This window comes from Malaclemys terrapin, chromosome 9 (genome assembly GCF_027887155.1).
Source record: "Malaclemys terrapin pileata isolate rMalTer1 chromosome 9, rMalTer1.hap1, whole genome shotgun sequence".
Lineage (NCBI taxonomy): Eukaryota > Metazoa > Chordata > Testudines > Emydidae > Malaclemys > Malaclemys terrapin.
In genome coordinates this window covers 50,215,657-50,238,216 of record NC_071513.1, presented here as the reverse complement: position 1 = coordinate 50,238,216, position 22,560 = coordinate 50,215,657, and the positions used below count along the sequence as shown (strand labels likewise).

Sequence of the window (22,560 nt, the reverse complement as noted above, 5' to 3'; positions counted from 1 at the left end):
CAACCTCTCTCTCACACCCCCCCCCAGCCTGGGGCAGTGATCGCCTGTAACCCCCTCTCACCCCGGACCAGTGACAGCCTCTCGTCCCCACCCACTCCGTGGCAGTGACAGTCTCCTCTCTTCCCAGCCCGGGACAACGACAACCTGTAACTCGCCCCCTGCCTGGGACAGTGACCACCTGTAATCACCCCCCCCCCCGTGACAACCTGTAACCCACCCCACCTTCGAAGCAGTGACAGCCTCTCCTCTCCCCATCCCGGGGGCAGTGACAGCCTCTCCTCCCTTCCCCCAGCCCGGGATAGTGTCAACCTCTCTCCCCGCCCAAGCCCAGGACAGTGACAGCCAGTAACTCTTCCCCCACCCCCGTCTAGGGCAAGGGTAGCTGTCAGCCCCACAACCGAGCCCGGGGCCGCAGCAGTGTCTCCCCCACAGCCCCTCGTCTAAGGATAGGGCCTCCCGGCGTCAGTGGGGCGCCCCCTGTGTAGCTGCCGATAGGCCGGTGCTCTAGGCAAACCCTGGGCCCCGTCCGTGTGCTCTTGCCCCCGGCGGGGCTAGGCAGATGGGGTGGGGCTCCACCTTGGAGGCCAGGGGCGGCCCCTGCTGTCCAAACTGTCCCCACGTGGCTCTCTATGGTTCTCCGGAAGCAGATGTTCCTCCTTCCCGCGCCTGTCTCTCCAAGAGTGGTAACGGTTGTGGCGCGTGCCGCCTCGGCCATGGCGTGCAGACGCGGGGCGCTGGTGGTGCTGGAGGGTGTGGACCGGTCCGGGAAGACCACGCAGAGCCGGAGGCTGGTGGAAGCGCTGAAGGCATCTGGGCATCTCGCCGAGCTCCTGCGATTCCCGGGTACGGGGGGAGTCTGGCCCTTCCCCCCCTTTCCTGTGCGCGCCCCCCCCCCGCGCCTTGCCGTCCCCAACCCCCGTGATATGGACATGGGAGGGTAGGTGGGGAGCACCACCAACCCCCGTGATATGGGGGGGTACTACAGGTGGGTGGGCACCGCCAAACCAAGTGACATGAAGGGGAAGTGGGGGGGCAATGCTAACCCCTGTAATTGCGGGAATGCTGCCAACCCCCATGACATGGAGGGAAGGGTGGGGCACCGTTACCGCCGTGACATAAGGGTCACTGACAACCCCAGTGACGTGGAGGGAACAGAGGACATTGCTAATCCCTGTGGCATGGAGGGGGGAGACACCACTAACCTCACTGACGGGGGTGGGGAAGTTGGGGGAGGTGTTAGCACCGTTAACTCCACTGATGCAGGATGGGGCAGCCCCATTTAGCCCTCTGACAAGGGGTGGGGGGCCCTGAGGAGTGCACACCAAGGGCTGGTGTAAGGGCTGTGGCTTTCCAGTAAGCAGTGTCCCCCAAAGTTTGAAAGCTAGGTATCCCTTCAGGAAAATAAAACCAATGGTGCTGTGTCTTGCCCTTCTTTTCATGCTTGCCATGTACAGTTAGACGTCTAATCATCTTAAAGGTATATGTCTTCATAGCTAGTGTTTGCTTTGCCCTGGGGCATGCCCCCCCCCCCCCCCACTTGGGGAGAGGCCTCTGAAAACATTGGGGAATGTAACACTGATACTTGTAGCTGCATTCTCAGCTGTGGTGTCGCATGGTCCCTTGGCTGTCACAGTGAATCCTTTGTGGTGGGAATGTATTGCCACACTAGAAAGGCCAGGACACATAGCTTTTGTGTCACATTTCCCTACATTTAGTGCATTTACTCCTTTTATTTTTACTCTGCCGTTGAGGTTGTGCTTCCCATATTATGGCACCTTCTAGTTTTTGGTTTGTTTACATTGCAACTTGAAAATTCTCTTTGTGTAGCAATTTTTAAAAATTGAACAGTTGGATTTTCAGAACATGTATGTCCAAGCATTACTGGTTTTAGTGTTGGGTTTAAAATATTTGTTCCATGGAATTTGTACATGGCGTAAATCTTAAGTCATATTGCACAGTAACTGAAGCAAGAGACTGCATAACTCACCAGACTTGTTCTTGTACTCTTTCTAACAGACAGAACAACAGAAATTGGGCGGCTAATTAGCTCCTACTTGGAGAACAAGAGCAATTTGGAAGACCACACAGTGCATCTGCTTTTCTCTGCTAACCGCTGGGAACAAGTGTAAATATAATTCTTTTTTGAGTTTTAAAGTAATGTGCACAGCTTTGAATCCTAAGTATTTCCTGCCCACTTTAGGGCATCCACCTTAACCCAGTTCCTAGAGCTCAAGGCATAACCCGGTTGATTTAGGCAGGCCCATTCCCAATTTGATCCTGCTTCTGAAAACAATATTTTACGCATGACTCCTGATTTCCTATACAGGTCAGGATTGGTCTTGTGATAAATGCTTTCATTGTCTCCCCTGTATATGATATTAGTTGTGTTGAATTTTCGGTTTCCAAAGCATCCCTGGGAAGCCACTGCTCTCCAAGCACACATACTGATGCACCTGTGTCAATTAACATTGTGGGGCATGTTTGTTTCCCAGATCTCCCCTTTGTTGCCCCTACAATGAGACGCCCCCATTTGTCATACTGTAGTTGGGCCACTACCTCAGGGGAAGTCCGAGGAGGCGAGCACCACTATTGGAGTGGCACCAACGATAGAGTCCGTTATAGGAGTTACAGGAGCCCTTTCAGTCAATTCCTCTTGCCTTTCTAACTGGACAACTCTCTGCAATAACTCACTTGTGGGCTTCCCCTCCCATGTCTCTTTTGGTTCTCCTGCCATTATGAGCTTCCTCTATGCCTTCATTCCCTGTGTGCATCTTCTTTCTCTATTCTGCATCTGATACCCATATCCATTTCTTTCTCTTGCTCCTCTGCTGTCCCTTGCACCTCCCTGTTCTCTTCCTCCAACATGCCACGGTGCATCGTGCCCCTTTTCCCCTGGTTCCCCTTGGAAATCTGGGGGCCCGTTGTTGGCAAAAGTTACCTCCTGGTCGGGTTCCATTCTCCTGTCAGTTCCTTCTTCTGTCCCAACGTGTCTTGAAAAACTATAGCTGCTTGAAAAATGTCCTGTTTTAACTCGGGGTACCCACTAGCTGGATCTATAGATCCTAAATTTACCTTCATTTTTTAATTCAAACCATCTAACAATGCAGTCTTAAAAGCTAAAGCATTGAAATCCAGTTGGGTTCCAGTTACTATTGGCACAACCCTGGCAGTTATGGCCAGTATTTCCTTTTTAATGTCATACAATTGTGGGGACTCACAGGGGCCCTGTACTTTTACATGGAACAATTTCCAGTGTTGTCGGATCAACATTACTTCCTTCCTTCACCCAGTCCCATCTGGTAGCAAGAACACGGTTTGCACCTAACCACTCCTCAGCAGTCCGTATTACTGCGCAGTCAGAAGCACTAGTGCAGGCCTGGGCTAAGACCTCATAATCTGCTGGCCTCCATCCAGATTGTGCCAACACCTTCACCATCCAGTCCAGACAGATGTTCCTTTCTAGGGGTCCCAATAACTGCGCAGCTGCCCATATCTGGTCACTGTTTATCTGGGCCCAAGCCTTATTTTCTTGTAACACTGTTCTGACAGCTGCCTGAGCATCCCCTAGTTTCATTTGCAATGTAGATACTTCTCCAATCAGGTTTTCTACTTTCAGTTTTAAATGTTCACACTCTCCTGTTTTTGCCTATAAGGCTGTTGCATTCTGTAATGCTGAAGCTTCACTGGCGCACTGCGGTGCCTTATACTGAGCCAAATTATCCTTAACTATATCCAACTCTAATTTGTAATCCTTCAGTTGTCTTTCCTGGAGTGCTACCAGGCTGAAAGATTAGTGACAGCTTTCCATAAAGCCCATGTTGCTGCTGCTTTGCTAGCATTTTTTCTTTGTGTTTTGCTTTATGCGTTTACAGAATGCTTTAAACTAGGGCTGTCAAGTGATTAAACACGCAATTAAACAAGAATAGAATGCTATTTATTTAAATATTTTTGGTTGTTTTCTACATTTGCAAATAGATTGATTTCAATTACAACACAGAATTCAAAGTGTACAGTGATCTCTTTATATTTATTTTTGACTACAAGTTTTTGCACCGTAAAAAACAAAATATATAGTATTTTTCAATTCACCGAATACAAGTACTGTAGTGCAATCTCTTTATCATGAAAGTTGAATCTACAAATGTAGAATTATGTATAAAAAAACCTGCATTCAAAAATAAAACAATGTAAAACTTTAGAGTCTACAAGTCTACTCAGTCCTACTTCTTGTTCAGCCAATTGCTCAGACAGACAAGTCTGTTTACATTTGCAGAAGATAATGCTGCCTCCTTCTTGTTTACAATGTCACCTGAAAGTGAGAACAGGCCTTTGAATGGCACTGTTGTAGCTGGAGTCACAAGATATTTACATGCCAGATGCACTAAAGATTCATTTGTCCTTTGATGCTTCAACTACCATTCCAGAGGACATGCTGATGATGGGTTCTTCTCGATAATGATCCAAAGAAGTGAGGACCGATGCATGTTCGTTTACATCATCTGAGTCAGATGCCACTAGCAGAAGGTTGATTTTCTTTTTTGGTGGGTTCTGTAGTTTCCACATCAGAGTATTTCTCTTTTAAGACTTCTGAGAGCATGTTCCACACCTCATCCCTCTCAGATTTTTGGAAGGCACTTCAGATTCTTTAATCTTGGGTCCAGTGCTGTAGCTATCTTTAGAAATTTCACATTCGTATCTTCTTTTGCATTTTATCAAATTTGCAGTGAAAGTGTTTTTAAAACTAACAAAATGTGCTGGGTCATCATCCAAGACTGCTATAACATGAAATATATGGCGGAATGTGGGTAAAACAGAGCAGGAAACATACAATTCTTCCCCAAGCAGTTCAGTCACAAATTTAATTAACCCATTTTTTTAACAGGCGTCATCAGCATGGAAGCATGTCCCTTGGAATGATGACCAAAGCATGAAGAGGCATATGTATCTTTAGCACATCTGGCACGTAAATATCTTGCAGTGCCAGCTACAACAGTGCCATGCGACAGCCTGTTCTCACTTTCAGGTGACATTGTAATTAAGAAGTGGGTAGCATTATCTCCCGTAAATGTAAACAAACTTGTTTGTCTTAGCAATTGGCTGCCCAAAAGTAGGACTGAGTGGACTAATAGGCTCTAAAGTTTTACATTGTTTTGTTTTTGAGTGCAGTTACATAACAAAAAAAACCCTACATTTGTAAGTTGCACTTTCATGATAAAAAGATTTCACTACAGTACTTGTATGAGGTGAATTGAAAAATATTATTTCTTCGTTTTTTACAGTGCGAATATTTATAATAAATATAAAGTGAGTACACTTGTATTCTGTGATGCAATTGAAATAGATATTTGAAAATGTAAAAAAAATCCAAAAATATTTAATACATTTCAATTGGTATTCTATTGTTTAACAGTGCAATTCATCGTGATTTATTTATTTTAGTTAATCGTGTGAGTTAATGGTGATTAATCAGCAGCCCTACTTTAAACCCCTTACAAGCAGACTCAAGGACATCCCTCCCCTGGAAAGAATCTTATCCCCATGGGCATGGACCTTGTTCTGCTACCCATTTAGCAAGGAAGGTGGGCTCTTCAGCTAACCCTCACCCCTCCTGCTCCTTTTCTTTGTTCCCTCCTGAAGCTTCAGAATGGTCATTCTGTCAAGTAGGTAGTGGCCCTTATTGAAAAAATGCACAGGTATTCTGCTGCTATTACTTTTCTACAATTATTCACTGTGTGAAGCTCTATCAGTTCAGTCCAAATGACCATAGGCTGTCCACATTCTCCACCAAATTTGTTACCTGCACACTCTAGGGCACCCACCTTTACCCAGTTCCTAGGGCTCAAGGCATAATCAGATTGATTTAGGCACCTCCACCCTTTCCCAGTTCCTAGAGCTCCAGGCAAAAGGCACCTACCTTTAGCCAGTTCCTAGAGCTCAGGGCCACCCATACCCAATTCCTAGGGCTTAGGGCATACACTTTTATGGATTTGCGTGGTCTTTTACCAGTGAAAGAGCCTTACACAGTAATATCCGTAACCTCTATTTATTAACAACCACCAAAACAGAATGCACATGCTACGAATACAATGCTTACCACTCCTAAGAAGGAAGATGAAATTTTCCTGAGGGCCAGTCAGAATCAGGTCATCCGGGGACTCCAGCTTCTGCATGGTATGATTGGCAGGCTGTTGAGATCTAGCAGCTATGATCTTGGGACTGTGTCCTGGAGTTGGTTCCAAAGAACTTCCTTTTGGATCCCAGTTTATATAGTGAAACTTGAGTCCTGCTTAGCTGTTCCTTAACCAATCATTTTAAACTAAAGTACTATAAAACCATATCTTTCACCAATCCTAGCCCATTATGAAAAAATCTTTAATCAATCACACCCCACCACCATAGTTGATTTACATCTAGCAAAATTAGTTATGTAACAGACAGAAACCATACAGATAAACAATAGAGAAGTAGGGATCATAAAGGCAAAACAATAAAGAAGTAGAGATTTCACACCTAAACTGTTGATAAGTGTTTCCTTGCCAGACAGAATGCTGTCAAACAACATTTTCTTTAAACATCTTAAGAGATTCCTTGCTTATCTGGTATGATGGATACTATTAGTAGGGGTGCCTTCTTAACAGCCCAATATTACATTGTTTTGATATAACTTAAAAGGAAGGTGAGGATGTGACTTTCTGCTTCTTGGCTCATAGCTACTGCTCTCCTTACATGGCTGCAGAAAAAGGCCTCAGACCTTACATGAGGTTTTTGGAGACTCCATCACACAGTGGATTAACATGTTACTTTGGTAATCTCTTGAAATCTTAATTAAAAGCTCAACTATAAGTGAAAGTGAATTTGGTAGTCTCCTCTTCCTACCACTTGTGTGTATCACAAAGTCACCTCCCGATATGATTGGCATTCTTAAGAGCAGCCTGGAATAGAATTAAGAGTGCTTTAGGTTAGGATTGAGGTGTACTGAAGCATCTGCTAGCATCATCTTGAATTAGGCTAGAACTAGAAATCCATCACTTTATGAGCACTAAATTAATTAATGCTAAAATTAAGATAAAGTCTTCATGCTTTTCCTAATGTTGTAGCTGAAGGCACAGAGACTGATGTGGAACGCCTTTCTCCAGCTCTGAATTTGCCATACCAACAAGTCTGATTTAGATTTCTCACACAGTATTCTTAATCTTGGGTTCACATAATTTCTTGATTTGTAGTTTATGTATATAGCCGTCTAAACTATAGGGATAACTTGCCTGTGTTCTGAGCCGAGCATCTGTTCTGAATCCCTGATCTAGTCTGTTAATTTTTTGGGGGGGAGGGGGTGGGACAGATACCTGCCTATGGTGTGGGAATATTTCTTCAATGTTACCAGGTCTATTTTTGAATTTCCTCTGCCTGGTCTTAAGTAGAGAGAACAGCAACAATCACAGGGTGGATTGAGCTCAGAGGAGAGCACTGAGTGAGTAAATGTGACTCTATGGTAGCACCAGAGAACTACAACTTCTCCCAGTGGAGCTTGGCATAAGTGGCGTAGTTGTAAGGCGCTAGGGCATGGATTCTGGGTTTTTCATACAATTAAAAAATGACATTTACCTTCTAAATCATGTATTATGCTACCGTCCAGTATGATGATAAAATTCAAAATACATGGTTAACAACATTCAACATGATTCTGACCAGTCCCTAGGACTTTTGATTGAGTCATACTCCCTCAACTTTAATCAAGGGAAATTGTGATGAAACTTCTAAGTGATTTAAGAGGGATGGGAGTGGCCCAGGCTTTCTACTTCAACATCCATATATAAGAAGAAAATGTAAGAACGGCTCATTTGTGAGCAGTTAACTGCTCTGCCACCTAACAAATGCTATTGCAAGCTTATGGCTTGATGCTGAGCCTCTCTCATTAGAACTTCAGTGAGAGTAGCAGGTGTTTAACACCTCTCTGTAACAAACTCCCCCAGGCTAAAACGTCCAAACTTTGGTGCCTACATTTGCACTGAAATAAGGCCCCAAGGCTGCAATGAGCTCTATGCAGGCAGACACTGGCACTTGTGTGGAGGCTCGTTGATTGCAGTGTGTCTCTGGGCATGCATTGGGTCCACCAGTGGAGAGCTTGTTACAGGATCTGACCTGATTTTCTATGTGCTGAGTGTGACGTTGCACCCCATAATGCTTTATAGAAATATGCTTATGAGTGTAAATATGACATAACTGGAATGTTTTATGCTAGATATGCCATGTAACATATCTTTGCAAAGGTTATGTTCTACTGAGTGTATTCATCCTATTCGTATGCATGTATCATTTTTATATCTGAAGTTATGAGTGTTGGCTCTATGCTTGTATTTAAAGTTTGCTGTAGGAAGCACCTAAGGCAGATTTGGTCAATATAGTATGAAGGGGTTATTCAAGTAATTGGGAGCACTTAGCTAACAGTGGACCTTGGCAGATGCCAATCCACATCTGAGCTTTCTTGGGAACATTCGGGCTAACATGGGCAATGGCGTCGGCCTGTAGAGAACTGAGTCATGCATGGACATGTGACTTGCCAATGTGACTCCAAAACTCCATCTTGTAGCTGTGATTCTAAAGTGGGGAGAGAGGGGTTTCCACCCACAAGAGAGAGACTATATAAGCCCCTGGAAACCCCTCTATTTTGTCTTCAGCTGGCTCAAGAGATAGCCTCTCCACCCCAAAGGATGCCTGAAAGATACTGGAACAAAGGACAATAATTACAGGGGTGTGAGCAATTGCTGGACCCAGACTAGGAGGAAGTTTAGTCTGTAAAAGAAGCTTATTGGAACATCTCTGAGGGTGAGATTTACCTGCATTTAGTTTCCTACTGTATTAGGCTTAGACTTGTGTGTTTTGTTTTATTTTGTTTGGTAATTTACTTTGTTCTGACTGTAGTACTTGGAACCACTTAAATCCTACTTTTATATATATAATAAAACCACTTTTTACTTATTAATTAACCCAGAGTAAGTGATTAATACCTGGGGGAGCAAACCGCTGTGCATCTCTCTTTCTCTGAGTGTTATAGAAGATAGACAATTTATGGGTTTACCCTTTATAAGCTTTATAAAGGGTAAAATGGATTTATTTGGGGTTTGGACCCTATTGGGAGCTGGGTATCTGGGTGCTGGAGACAGGAGCACTTCTTAAGCTGTTTTCAGTTAAGCCTGCAGCTTCTGGGGGACGTGGTTCAGACCTGGGTCTGTGTTTATAGCAGGCTATCATGTCTGGCACAACCAGGCAAGGTACTGAAGTCCTAAGCTGCCAGGGAAAACGGGCTTAGAGATAGAACCCTTGGGACTGCCACCTGATGTGCTGGGACTGTGACCCAACCCATCACACTGAGGCCCCTTAACTCCCATTGAAATTAATGTAGTGTGATAACTCTCAAAATCAGCCCCCATATCTGCTTCCTGGCATCAGAGGGTGAAACATTCTTAGTCCCTGCTCTCACATGGATCAACTGCAGAATTGAGGCCTTAGAGTGTAGTCTCACTAAATCTCTTGCTGCTGAGATGCTCTTAAAGAACTGGTGTTCTTCCCTTCATTTTTCAAGTTAAGCTTCAGCTCTCTTGCTTTATGATGAAGTATGCACTACACTATTTATTACAGAGAGTGGGTACTGCCTTTAATATGATCTATTGACAGTTCAACCTGGATGCTACTCCTTTTGTGCAATAAGTGGTAGAATGATGTAGGGTTTTAGTCAAACCAGACTTTTACAAGGGTAATGGTTTAAATTTGTGAAAAGTAGTGCTGTTAGCTGGAAATCTGTAAAATAGAAAATATGTTTCTATTTTTAAAAGCTGCATTTTCCAAAGGCTTATCTGATCCTGCTGAGGCTGGTGGTAGCTCATTCGTATCTAATGCCAAGCAGATAGAGAACATGCATGAATTCTCAGTATGGAAGATAGATGCGTGAGTCTTGACACATTATTGTCCATTTTGGGTTAAGTTCAAGTGATTTTTTGCCCAAGAGACACACAGTCCTTATTGTATCTGCTATACTAAATAAAAAAATTGAACTAAACCACTCGTTTGGTCCCAACTGTAGATACTTTCAGCTTGGCTGTGACTTTGTCCATAGGTCATTTAACTGGATGAACTAGTGCTCTGCATTACCATGCAGTAGACTTAGGATTAGTGGCTCTGGAATTTGCTTTTTATGCTAGGCGATGTGAGGTTATTTGCTCAGCCCCTAATAAAGGGCAGGATGAAAGTAGCACTATTTCAGGCAGCAGCAGCCATAGCAAGCATCCTTCTTGCAGCACTGTTTGTCTCTGGAAAGAGTCCCATCCATTCCTCCTTGGCTGGAAGGATAGTGATGAACAAGGTTGGGTTTGATTTTCAGAACATTGAGAGACTGTGAGGGACAGAGCTTATAAACAAAAATCACAGCCTCGACTGACAAAGTATTGTAACCCCACAGTTGCTGGAGATCATTATAGCCAAGTGCATCAACTAATTGAAAAGAGCCCACCTGCTGTGTCCTCTGTGTTGAATTCTTATCATTTATGCCTGGGTACAATGTAGTATGATGTGTCTTTTCTTTCTGTTGTTCAGGCCATTGATTAAAGAGAAGTTAAATCAAGGCATCACTCTAGTGGTGGACAGATACGCCTTTTCCGGGGTGGCCTTCACAAGTGCCAAAGAGGTAAGTGAATGAACAGAAAGGCAGTGTCTGCGTCTAATTGGGAGGGCACTGTAAAAATGATAAACAAAAGAAATAGTATTTTTCAATTCACCTCATACAAGTACTCTAGTGCAATCTCTAGCCTGAAAGTGTAACTTACAAACACAGATTTTTTTTGTAACATATCTGCACTCAAAAACAAAACAATGTAAAACTTTAGAGCCTACAAGTCCACTCAGTCCTACTTCTTGTTCAGCCAGTTGGTAAGACAAACAAGTTTGTTTACATTTACAGGCGATACTGCTGACTGCTTCTTATTTACACTGTCACCTGAAAGTGAGAACAGGCGTTCGCATGGCACTGTTGTAGTTGGTATTGCAAGGTATTTAAGTGCCAGATATGCTAAACATTCGTATGCCCCATCATGCTTCAGACACCATTCCATGTTGATGATGCTCATTTAAATGTGTGACTGAACTCCTTGGGGGAGAATTGTATGTCCCCTGCTCTGTTTTACCTGCATTCTGCCATATATTTTGTGTTATAGCAGTCTCTGATGATGACCCAGCACGTTTGATTTATGAACACTGTCACTGCAGATTTGACAAAATGCAAAGAAGGTACCAATGTGAGATTTCTAAAAATAGCTACAGCACTTGACCCAAGGTTTAAGAATCTGAAGTTCTCTCCAAAATCTGAGCGGGATGAGGTGTGGAGCATGCTTTCAGAAGTCTTAAGAGAGCAACTCTCAGATGCGGAAACTACAGAATCCGAACCACCAAAAAAGAAAATCAACCTTCTGCTGGTGGCATCTGACTCAGATGATGAAAATGAACATGCATCGGTCCACTCTGCTTTGGATCGTTATCGAGCAGAACCCATCATCAGCATGGATGCATATCATAGAATCATAGAATTTCAGGGTTGGAAGGGACCTCAGGAGGTCATCTAGTCCAACCCCCTGCTCAAATCCCCAACTAAATCATCCCAGCCAGGGCTTTGTCAAGCTTGACCTTAAAAACCTCTAAGGAACGAGATTCCACCACCTCCCTAGGTAACCCATTCCAGTGCTTCACCACCCTCCTAATGAAAAAGTTTTTCCTAATATCCAACCTAAACCTCCCCCACTGCAACTTGAAACCATTACTCCTTGTTCGGTCATCTGGGACCATTGAGAACAGTCTAGATCCATCCTCTTTGGAATCCCCTTTCAGGTAGTTGAAAGCAGCTATCAAATCCCCCCTCATTCTTCTCTTCTGCAGACTAAACAATCCCAGTTTCTCAGCTTCTCCTCATAAGTCATGTGCTCCAGCCCCCTAATCATTTTTGTTGTCCTCCGCTGGACTCTTTCCAATTTTTCCACATCCTTCTTGTAGTGTTGTGACAGATTTCTGTTACCAGTCTGTCCGGGGCATCAGGTGATCAGGCTGAGGCCGCAGGATCTGGACGTGCACAAGTCCATGGGGCCGGATGCGCTGCATCCGAGGGTGCTAAAGGAGTTGGCGGGTGAGATTGCAGAGCCATTAGCCATTATTTTTGAAAACTCATGGCGATCGGGGGAGGTCCCAGATGACTGGAAAAAGGCTAATGTAGTGCCCATCTTTAAAAAAGGGAAGAAGGAGGATCCGGGGAACTACAGGCCAGTCAGCCTCACCTCAGTCCCTGGAAAAATCATGGAGCAGGTCCTCAAGGAATCAATTATGAAACATTTAGAGGAGAGGAAAGTGATCAGGAACAGTCAGCATGGATTCACGAAGGGGAAGTCGTGCCTGACTAACCTAATTGCCTTCTATGATGAGATAACTGGCTCTGTGGATGAGGGGAAAGCAGTGGATGTGTTATTTCTTGACTTTAGCAAAGCTTTTGATACTGTCTCCCACAGTATTCTTGCCACCAAGTTAAAGAAGTATGGGCTGGATGAATGGACTGTAAGGTGGATAGAAAGCTGGCTAGATCGTCGGGCTCAACGGGTAGTGATCAATGGCTCCATGTCTAGTTGGCAGCCGGTTTCAAGTGGAGTGCCCCAAGGGTCGGTCCTGGGGCCGGTTTTGTTTAATATCTTTATTAATGATCTGGAGGATGGTGTGGACTGCACTCTCAGCAAGTTTGCAGATGACACTAAACTAGGAGGCGTGGTAGATACACTAGAGGGTAGGGATCGGATACAGAGGGACCTAGACAAATTAGAGGATTGGGCAGAAAAAAACCTGATGAGGTTCAACAAGGACAAGTGCAGAGTCCTGCACTTAGGACGGAAGAATCCCATGCACTGCTACAGACTAGGGACCGAATGGCTAGGTAGCAGTTCTGCTGAAAAGGACCTAGGGGTCACAGTGGACGAGAAGCTGGATATGAGTCAACAGTGTGCTCTTGTTGCCAAGAAGGCTAACGGCATTTTGGGCTGTATAAGTAGGGGCATTGCCAGCAGATCGAGGAACGTGATCGTTCCCCTTTATTCGACATTGGTGAGGCCTCATCTGGAATACTGTGTCCAGTTTTGGTCCCCACACTACAAGAAGGATGTGGAAAAATTGGAAAGAGTCCAGCGGAGGGCAACAAAAATGATTAGGGGTCTGGAGCACATGACTTATGAGGAGAGGCTGAGGGAACTGGGATTGTTTAGTCTGCAGAAGAGAAGAATGAGGGGGGATTTGATAGCAGCCTTCAACTATCTGAAGGGGGGTTCCAAAGAGGATGGAGCTCGGCTGTTCTCAGTGGTGGCAGATGACAGAACAAGGAGCAATGGTCTCAAGCTGCAGTGGGGGAGGTCCAGGTTGGATATCAGGAAAAACTATTTCACTAGGAGGGTGGTGAAACACTGGAATGCGTTACCTAGGGAGGTGGTGGAGTCTCCTTCCTTGGAGGTTTTTAAGGCCCGGCTTGACAAAGCCCTGGCTGGGATGATTTAGCTGGGAATTGGTCCTGCTTTGAGCAGGGGGTTGGACTAGATGACCTCTTGAGGTCCCTTCCAACTCTGATATTCTATGATTCTATGATTCTATGATCTTTACGGGGGAGATGACTGAGCACACCAAGGGTTTAAGTTTTAAAGCTTTATTAATAAAATAATAAAACAACAGCGGTGAGTGTTGGGACTGCTCCCACGTCACTCAAAGGAAGAAAGAAAGAGTTAGTACCTCAGCCCTAACCCACTTTCATACTCACACACACATGACCTGAGGCTGGCCAAGCCTGGGTGTAACATAAGAAGAAGAGCGGGAGGGGTGGACGGGAGTTCTTGTACTGTGCACGGGTCGTCCAGGGTCCACTGTGATCTCCGACTTGCTTTGGCTCTCAGGAGGGTTTTTAAGTCCTGGGTTCTTTTGGGGGTGTTTTCATTTTAGAGCCCTCTGTTCCTGGTGCACTTTGTACCAGTCCAAACCTCTGTTCCTGGTGCACTTTGTACCAGTCCAAACCGGCTTGCTGTGTCCTCCTCGGCTTCTCAAAACACACCGGCTCCAGAGACTTTGTTTTCCCCCCGTTGGCCTTTGTCATCTCATTCGCTCTCACTGTTCTTACGTCTGTCTCTGCAGCCCTGCTCAAGTTAGTTCTCCTCTTCTCACAGCTGGGCAGCTATAGATTTCTCGTCGAGCCCATGACCTTGGATCGGGGCCAGCGTCTTATCTTCACACAGAGCTAGCTAAAGTGTCAAGTTAACCCGTTCTCTGCCCTCTTCCTCCTTCCCCCTCTTGGCCTCTTGCAACCTGGAAAGGAATCTTCCATTTCACACTCACACCTTTGACCCTCCCCCGAAATGCCTTGCGATGCTTGCAACCACGTTAGCAACATTCAGTGCTGATTTGCCTCCCCATGGGACCCCGAGGGAGGGAGTCCTTGGGCCTGTGACAGTGTGGGGCCCAAAACCAGACACAGTACTCCAGATAAGGCCTCACCAATGTCGAACAGAGGGGAATGATCACATCCCTCGATCTGCTGGCAATGCCCCTACTTATACAGCCCAAAATGTCGTTAGCCTTCTTGGCAACAAGGGCACACTGTCGACTCATATCCAGCTTCTCGTCCACTGTAACCCCTAGGTGCTTTTCTGCAGAACTGCTGCCTAGCCATTCGGTCCCTAGTCTGTAGCAGTGCATGGGATTCTTCTGTCCTAAGCGCAGGACTCTGCACTTGTCCTTGTTGAACCTCATCAGATTTCTTTTGGCCCAATCCTCTAATTTGTCTAGATCCCTCTGTATCCTATCCCTACCCTCCAGCATATCTACCACTCCTCCCAGTTTAGTGTCGTCTGCAAACTTGCTGAGGGTGCAATCTACGCCATCCTCAAGATCATTAATGAAGATATTGAACAAAAGCAGCCCCAGGACCCCTCCCTTGGGGCACTCCACTTGATACCGGCTGCCAACTAGACATGGAGCCATTGATCACTACCTGTTGAGCCCGACGGTCTAGCCAGCTTTCTATCCATCTTATAGTCCATCCAGCTCATACTTCTTTAACTTGCCATCAAGAATACTGTGGGAAACCGTATCAAAAACTTTGCTAAAGAGAAGGAATAACACGTCCACTGCTTTTCCCTCATCAGCAGAGCCAGTTATCTTGTCATAGAAGGCAATTAGGTTAGTCAGGCATGACTTGCCCTTGGTGAATCCATGCTGACTGTTCCAGATCACTTTCCTCTCCTCTGAGGGTACATCTACACTACAGCGGGGAGTCGATTTAAGATACGCAAATTCAGCTACGTGACTAGCGTAGCTGAATTCGACGTATTGCAGCCGACTTACCCCGTTGTGAGGACGGCGGCAAAATCGACTTCTGCGGCTTTTTGTCGGCGGCGCTTACTACCACCTCCGCTGGTGGAGTTAGAGTGCCGATTCGGGGATCGATTGTCGCGTCCCAACGGGACGCGATAAATCGGTCCCCGAGAGGTCGATTTCTACCCGCCGATTCAGGCGGGTAGTATAGACCAGACCTGAGTGTTTCATAATTGATTCCTTGAGGACCTGCTCCATGATTTTTCCAGGGACTGAGGTGAGGCTGACTGGCCTGTAATTCCCCGGATCCTCCTCCTTCCCCTTTTTAAAGATGAGCACTACATTAGCCTTTTTCCAGTCATCCGGGACCTCTCTCAATCGCCATGAGTTTTCAAAGATAATGGCCAATGGCTCTGCAATCACATCTGCCAACTCGTTTAGCACCCTTGGATGCAGCGCATCCGGCCTCATGGACTTGTGCTCGTCCAGCTTTTCTAAATAGTCCTGAACCGCTTCTTTCTCCACAGAGGGCTGGTCACCTCCTCCTCATGCTGTGCTGTCCAGTGCAGTAGTCTGGGAGCTGACCTTGTTCATGAAGACAAAGGCCAAAAAAAAGCATTGAGTACATTAGCTTTTTCCACATCCTCTGTCACTGGGTTGCCTCCCCCATTCAGTAAGGGGCCCACACTTTCCTTGACCACCTTCTTATTGCTAACATACCTGAAGAAACCCTTCTTGTTACTCTTAACATCTCTTGCTAGCTGCAACTTCAAGTTTGATTTGGCCTTCCTGATTTCACTCCTGCACGCCTAAGTAATATTTGTATACTCCTCCCTGGTCATTTGTCCAATCTTCCACTTCTTGTAAGCTTCTTTTTTGTGTTTAAGATCAGCAAGGATTTCACTGTTAAGCCAAGCTGGTCTCCTGCCATATTTACTATTCTTTCTAAACATCGGGATGGTTTGTTCCTGCAACCTCAATAAGGATTCTTTAAAATACAGCCAGCTCTCCTGGACTCCTTTCCCCCTCATGTTATTCTCCCAGGGATCCTGCCCGTCAGTTCCCTGAGGAAGTCAAAGTCTGCTTTCCTGAAGTCCAGGGTACGTATTCTGCTGCTCTCCTTTCTTCCTTGTGTCAGGATCCTGAACTCTACCATCTCATGGTCACTGCCTCCCAGGTTCCCATCCACTTTTGCTTATCTCTGGAATGGTGGTTAAAGCATGAAGGGACATATGAATCTTTATCGCATCTGGCACGTAAATATCTTGCAACATCAGTTACAACAGTGCCATGTGAATGCCTGTTCTCACTTTCAGGTGACATTGTCTCCTGCAAATGTAACCTTAGGAAGGAAGAATCCCATGCACCACTACAGGCTGGGGAATGACTGGTTAAGTAGCAGTTCTGCAGAAAAGGACCTGGGGATTACAGTGGACGAGAAGCTGGATACGAGTCAGCAGTGTGCCCTTGTTGCCAAGAAGGCCAATGGCATATTGGGCTGTATTAGTAGGAGCATTGCCAGCAGATCGAGGGAAGTGATTATTCCCCTCTATTTGGCACTGGTGAGGCACACCTGAAGTACTGTGTCCAGTTTTGGTCCCCCCCACTACTGAAGGGACCAAACTGGAGAGAGTCCAGCGGAGGGCAGCGAAAATGATTAGGCGGCTGGGGCACATGACTTATGAGAAGAGGCTGAGGGAACTGGGGTTATTTAGTCTGCAGAAGAGAAGAGTGAAGGACGATTTGATAGCAGCCTTCAACTATCTGAAGGGTGGTTCCAAAGAGAATGGAGCTAGGCTGTTCTCAGTGGTGGCAGATGACAGAACAAGAAGCAATGGTCTCAAGTTGCATTGGGGGAGGTCTAGGTCTAGGTTGGCTATTAGGAAACTATTTCACTAGGAGGGAGGTGAAACACTGGAATGGGTTACCTAGGGAGGTGGTGGAATCTCCATCCTTAAAGGTTTTTAAGGCCTGGCTTGACAAAGCTCTGGCTGGGATGATTGTTAGTTTTGGCCCTGCTTTGAGCAGGGGATTGAACTAGATGACCTCCTGACGTCTCTTACAACCCTAATATTCTATGATTCTAATCAAACTTGTTTGTCTGAGCGATTGGCTTAAGTCTGACTGAGTGGACTTCTAGGCTCTAAATTTTTACATTGTTTTAGTTTTGAATGCTGTTATTTTTTGTACGTAATTTGATATTTGTAAGTTCAGCTATCATGATAAAGAGATTGCACTACAGTACTTATATTAGGTGAATTGAAAATACAATTTTTGTTTTTTTACAGTGCAAATATTTGTAATCAAAAATAAAGTGAGCACTGTACACTTTGTATTCTTTGTTGTAATTGAAATCAATATATTTGAAAATGTAGAAAACATCCAAAAATATTTAAATAAATGGTATTCTGTTGAATTGCTTGACAGCCCTAATTTATGGTAATTACTACTCACTTCTGCTTAGAAGATTGGTTCATTCAAGACCTTCATCTGCTCTGCTAGCCCAGAGAAATTGGAGGCTATTTAAGAATTTGCCTCTAGCCCTGGAATCTTATAGGAGATTAATGAAAGGATTTATATTTGTAAGTGAGTGGCAAAAGCTTTGTAGGTTTAACGAATTGGCTTTCTACCATCTTTAGTGACTCAGACTTGAAGGCCAGAATGGACCATTGCGATCAGCTAGTCTGACCTCCTGCACATCATAGATCACAGAACCTCACCCACTCACTCCTATAACAGAACCATAATGTCTGACTGAGGTACTGAAGTTTTCAAATCATGATTTAAAGACTTCAAGTTACAGAGAATCCACCTTTTACTCTAGTTTACACCTGCAAGTCACCTGTGACCCATGCTTCAAAGGAAGGTGAAAAATCCCCAGAGTCTCTGCATATCTGACCAGGGGGGAAATTCTTTCCTGACCCCAAACATGGCAGTCAGTTAGACCCTGAGCATGTGGGTAAGACCCACCAGCCAGTCTCCTGAGAAAGAATTCACTGTAGTAACTCAGAGCTATTCCTATCTCGTAGTGTCCCATCTCCAGCCTTGGGAGATATTTGTTACTAGCAGTCGCAGAACAGCTACATGCCATTATAGGCAACCTCAACATACCACTCCTTCCATAAACTTATCAAGTTCAGTCTTGACACCAGTTAGGATTTTGCCCCTACTGCTCCCCTTGGAAGGCTGTTCCAGAACTTCTCTCCTCTGATGGTTAGAAACCTTCGCATATTTCAAGCCTAAACTTGTTGATGGCCGTTTATAGCCACATATTCTTGTGTCCACATTGGCCTTTAACTTAAATAACTCCTCTCCCTTCCTGGTGTTTATCCCTCTGATGGATTTAGAGAGAGCAATCATATCTCCCCATAGCCTTTGTTTGGTTATGCTAAACAAGCCAAGCTCCTTAAGTCTCGTCTGTAAGGTATGTTCTCCATTCCTCTGATTACCCTAGGAGCCTTTCTCTGTGCCTGTTCCAGTTTGAATTCATCTTTCTTACACATGGGAGACCAGAATTGCACACAGTATTCTAGATGAGGTCTCACCGGTGCCTTGTATAATGATACTAACACTGCTCTCTCTCTACTGGAAATACCTTGCCTGATGCACTAGCTTTTTTTCATAGTCACATCACATTGGCTGCTCAGAGTCATCCTTTGATCAACTAATACACACAGACCTTTCTCCTCCTCCTATTGCTTCCAACTGATAAGTCCCCAGCATATAGCAAAAATTCCTATTGATAGTTCCTAAGTGCATGACTTTGCACTATTAAATTTCATCCCGTTTTTATTACTACAGTTTTCAGGATTATCCAGATCTTCTTGTATGATATTCCAGTCCTCCTCTATATTGGCAGTACCTCTCAACTTTGTGTCATCTGGAAATTTTATTACCACACTCACATTTTTTGTGCTGTGGTCGTGAATGAAAATGTTGAATAAGATTGGTCCCAGGACCGATCCCTGAGGAACTCCATTAGTAACCTCCCTCCAGTCTGACTGTTCACCTGTCAGTATGACGTGTTGTAGTCTCTCCTTTAACCAGTTCCTTACCCACCTTTTGATTCTTGTATTAATCCCCATCTTCTCTAATGTAACTAATAATTTCCCATGTGGAACTATATCAAATAGCTTACTGAAGTGGTAGATTACATGTTATGACAAAGCTCTGTCCTTGTCTCTGTGGGTCCCACGTTTCCTGGTGGATTTTGCTAGCCGCAGAGGCTCACTGTGACTCTCCACGTAGTCCTTCTCTAGAGAGAGGCAAAGGTCACAGCCTACTGAGCCATTTTCATCATAAGCCAGTAAGGGAGGTGAGGAGAAGCTACCCTCCCTTGCACAGTCTCTGTTGTCTCGCAGTCTCAGTGATTAATCGGGGGCAAAGGGGGAGCCCGGGCCCACCCTATACTCCAGGCTCCAGCCCAGGGAACCTAATAGTATCAGCTATGGTAGCTGATTATTTAGAAACAGAATGTGTACAATTTCCTGAGCCACTTCCTCAAGATCCACTTCACCCTTACCTCAGGGCCTCCTTCCTTGTGCCTGATATGGTTTGTACTGCTCACTCTCTCCAACAGCGCCGCTTCCTCCTACAGCTCCTGACACACGGCCCCACCTGACTAACTGGGAGGCTTTTAACTAGTTTCAGCCAGCCCCTGATTGGCTTCAGGTGTTCCAATCAACCTAGCTGACCTCCCTGCCTTCTGGAAAGATCTTAATTTGCCCCAGGTGTCTTAATTGACCTGGAGCAGCTGCTATTTGCTTATCCTGGTAACAGGGATTCGTTTAGCCTGTGGCTAATATATCTGTCTCCCATTACTTTACTATAGCCATTTAGCCTTACATATCGTCACATATTCTCCCCCTCACCCCCCCTTCTGCTCAACACCATAGAGTTGGGCAACTTGGGACGCCAGGGAGTGTGCTCGTGACAGACCATCAGCGTTGCTGTGGTGGCATCCAGCCCTGTGCTGTATGCGGAACGGGAATGGTTGGAGGGATAAGAACCACCTTGTGACCTTTGCATTCTTTTCCTTATGCAGTTGCAGTTGCATTCACATGGTCCATCACAAGAGTAAATCGCCAGCCTAAGAGGTAACAACGCAATGTCTCCATAGCCTATTTGACAGCAAGGCATTCTCTCTTGACTACTGCATACTTCTGTTCTCTTGGGAGCAGCTTTCTGCTTAGGTAGAGGATCGGATGTTCTTCTCCAACCAGTTGTGACAGAACTGCTCCCAACCCCACCTCGGAAGCATCTGTTTGTAAAATAAATTCCTTGTTAAAGTCCGGGACCATGAGTATGGGGTCATTATAGAGGGCCGTCCAAAGGTCTATGAATGTTCCCTCTGCTGCATTGGTTCACTTCACCATGTCTGGACCTCGGGCCTTCACCAGGTCCGTTAGAGGACTTGCCCTAGTGGTGAAGTGGGGAATAAAACGTCTGTAATAGCCTACCACACCTAGGAACGTGCGGACCTGCTTCTTTTGGGTCATCTGGGGCCAGTTTTGAATCGCCTCTTGCTTATTTGTTTGGGGCTTCACTATGCCCCCTTCTTACAGTATATCCCAGGTACCTAGCCTCTGCTAGCCCTATGGCGCATTTAGCGGTGAGGCCAGTCCGCCTTAATGTGCGCAGTACTGCCTCAACTTTCTCCAAGTGGGTTCCCTAGTCTGGCGTATAGATGATATCATCTAGGTAAGCGGCTGCATAACTAGTATGGGGGCGCAGCAGTTTATCCATGAGGCGCTGGAATGTGGCCGGGACTCCACGTAGCCTGAAAAGGAGGACGGTGTACTGGAATAGCCTGTCCGGGATGGAGAATGCTGTCTTTTTTTTTTTTTTTTTTTTTTTTTTTTAAAGCTTCTTTGGTCAGGGGAATCTGCCACTACACTTTTGTCAGATCCAGTGTAGGCAAGAATCGGGTACTATCCAGTCGGTCAACCAGTTCGTCAATGTGTGGTATGGGGTATGCATTGAATTGGGATACTTCATTCAGTCGGCGAAAGTCATTAAAGAATCTCGTGGTACTGTCAGGTTTAGGCACTAGAATGATTGGACTGGACCCTTACTGTAAGATTCTTCAGTAACCCCTTATTCTAACATTTTCTTTACTTCGGCCTTGATTTCTTCTCTTTTGGCTGCTGGGATTTGGTAGGGTCTCAATGTTACCTTGGCTCTGGGGATCATGCAGATATGGTGATAGGTCTCAGTCATCCGCCCCGGTTTTGTAGAGAACACATCTCAGTTGCGATTAATCATAGATTCAAGGACTGGAAGGGACCTCGAGAGGTCATCGAGTCCAGTCCCCTGCCCGCATGGCAGGACCAAATACTGTCTAGACCATCCCCGATAGACATTTATCTAACCTTCTCTTAAATATCTTCAGAGATGGAGATTCCACAACCTCCCTAGGCAATTTATTCCAGTGTTTAACCACCCTGACAGTTAGGAACTTTTTCCTAATGTCCAACCTAGACCTCCCTTGCTGCAGTTTAAACCCATTGCTTCTTGTTCTATCCTTAGAGGCTAAGGTGAACAAGTTTTCTCCCTCCTCCTTATGACACCCTTTTAAATACCTGAAAACTGCTATCATGTCCCCTCTCAGTCTTCTCTTTTCCAAACTAAACAAACCCAATTCTTTCAGCCTTCCTTCATAGGTCATGTTCTCAAGACCTTTAATCATTCTTGTTGCTCTTCTCTGGACCCTTTCCAATTTCTCCACATCTTTTTTTTAAAATGCGGTGCCCAGAACTGGACACAATACTCCAGCTGAGGCCTAACCAGAGCAGAGTAGAGCGGAAGAATGACTTCTCGTGTCTTGCTCACAACACACCTGTTAATACATCCCAGAATCATGTTTGCTTTTTTTGCAACAGCATCACGCTGTTGACTCATATTTAGCTTGTGGTCCACTATAACCCCTAGATCCCTTTCTGCCGTACTCCTTCCTAGACAGTCTCTTCCCATTCTGTATGTGTGAAACTGATTTTTTCTTCCTAAGTGGAGCACTTTGCATTTGTCTTTGTTAAACTTCATCCTGTTTAACTCAGACCATTTCTCCAATTTGTCCAGATCATTTTGAATTATGACCCTGTCCTCCGCAAACTTAATAAGCGTACTTTCTATGCCAATATCTAAGTCGTTGATGAAGATATTGAACAGAGCCGGTCCCAAAACAGACCCCTG

At 45.2% G+C, this 22,560-nt stretch overlaps 1 protein-coding gene across 1 annotated transcript in view; it reads left to right on the top strand.

Moving 5' to 3' along the window:
- The first annotated feature begins 462 nt into the window (after positions 1-462).
- DTYMK (deoxythymidylate kinase) overlaps positions 463-22,560 on the top strand; it is a 31,026-nt gene continuing 8,928 nt past the window's right edge. Inside the window, exons 1-3 of the mRNA XM_054039904.1 lie at positions 463-843; positions 2,017-2,125; positions 10,588-10,678. Of these exons, the coding sequence (XP_053895879.1) occupies positions 630-843; positions 2,017-2,125; positions 10,588-10,678 (414 nt within the window). The 5' untranslated portion in view covers positions 463-629. The remainder of the gene's footprint in view (positions 844-2,016; positions 2,126-10,587; positions 10,679-22,560) is intronic.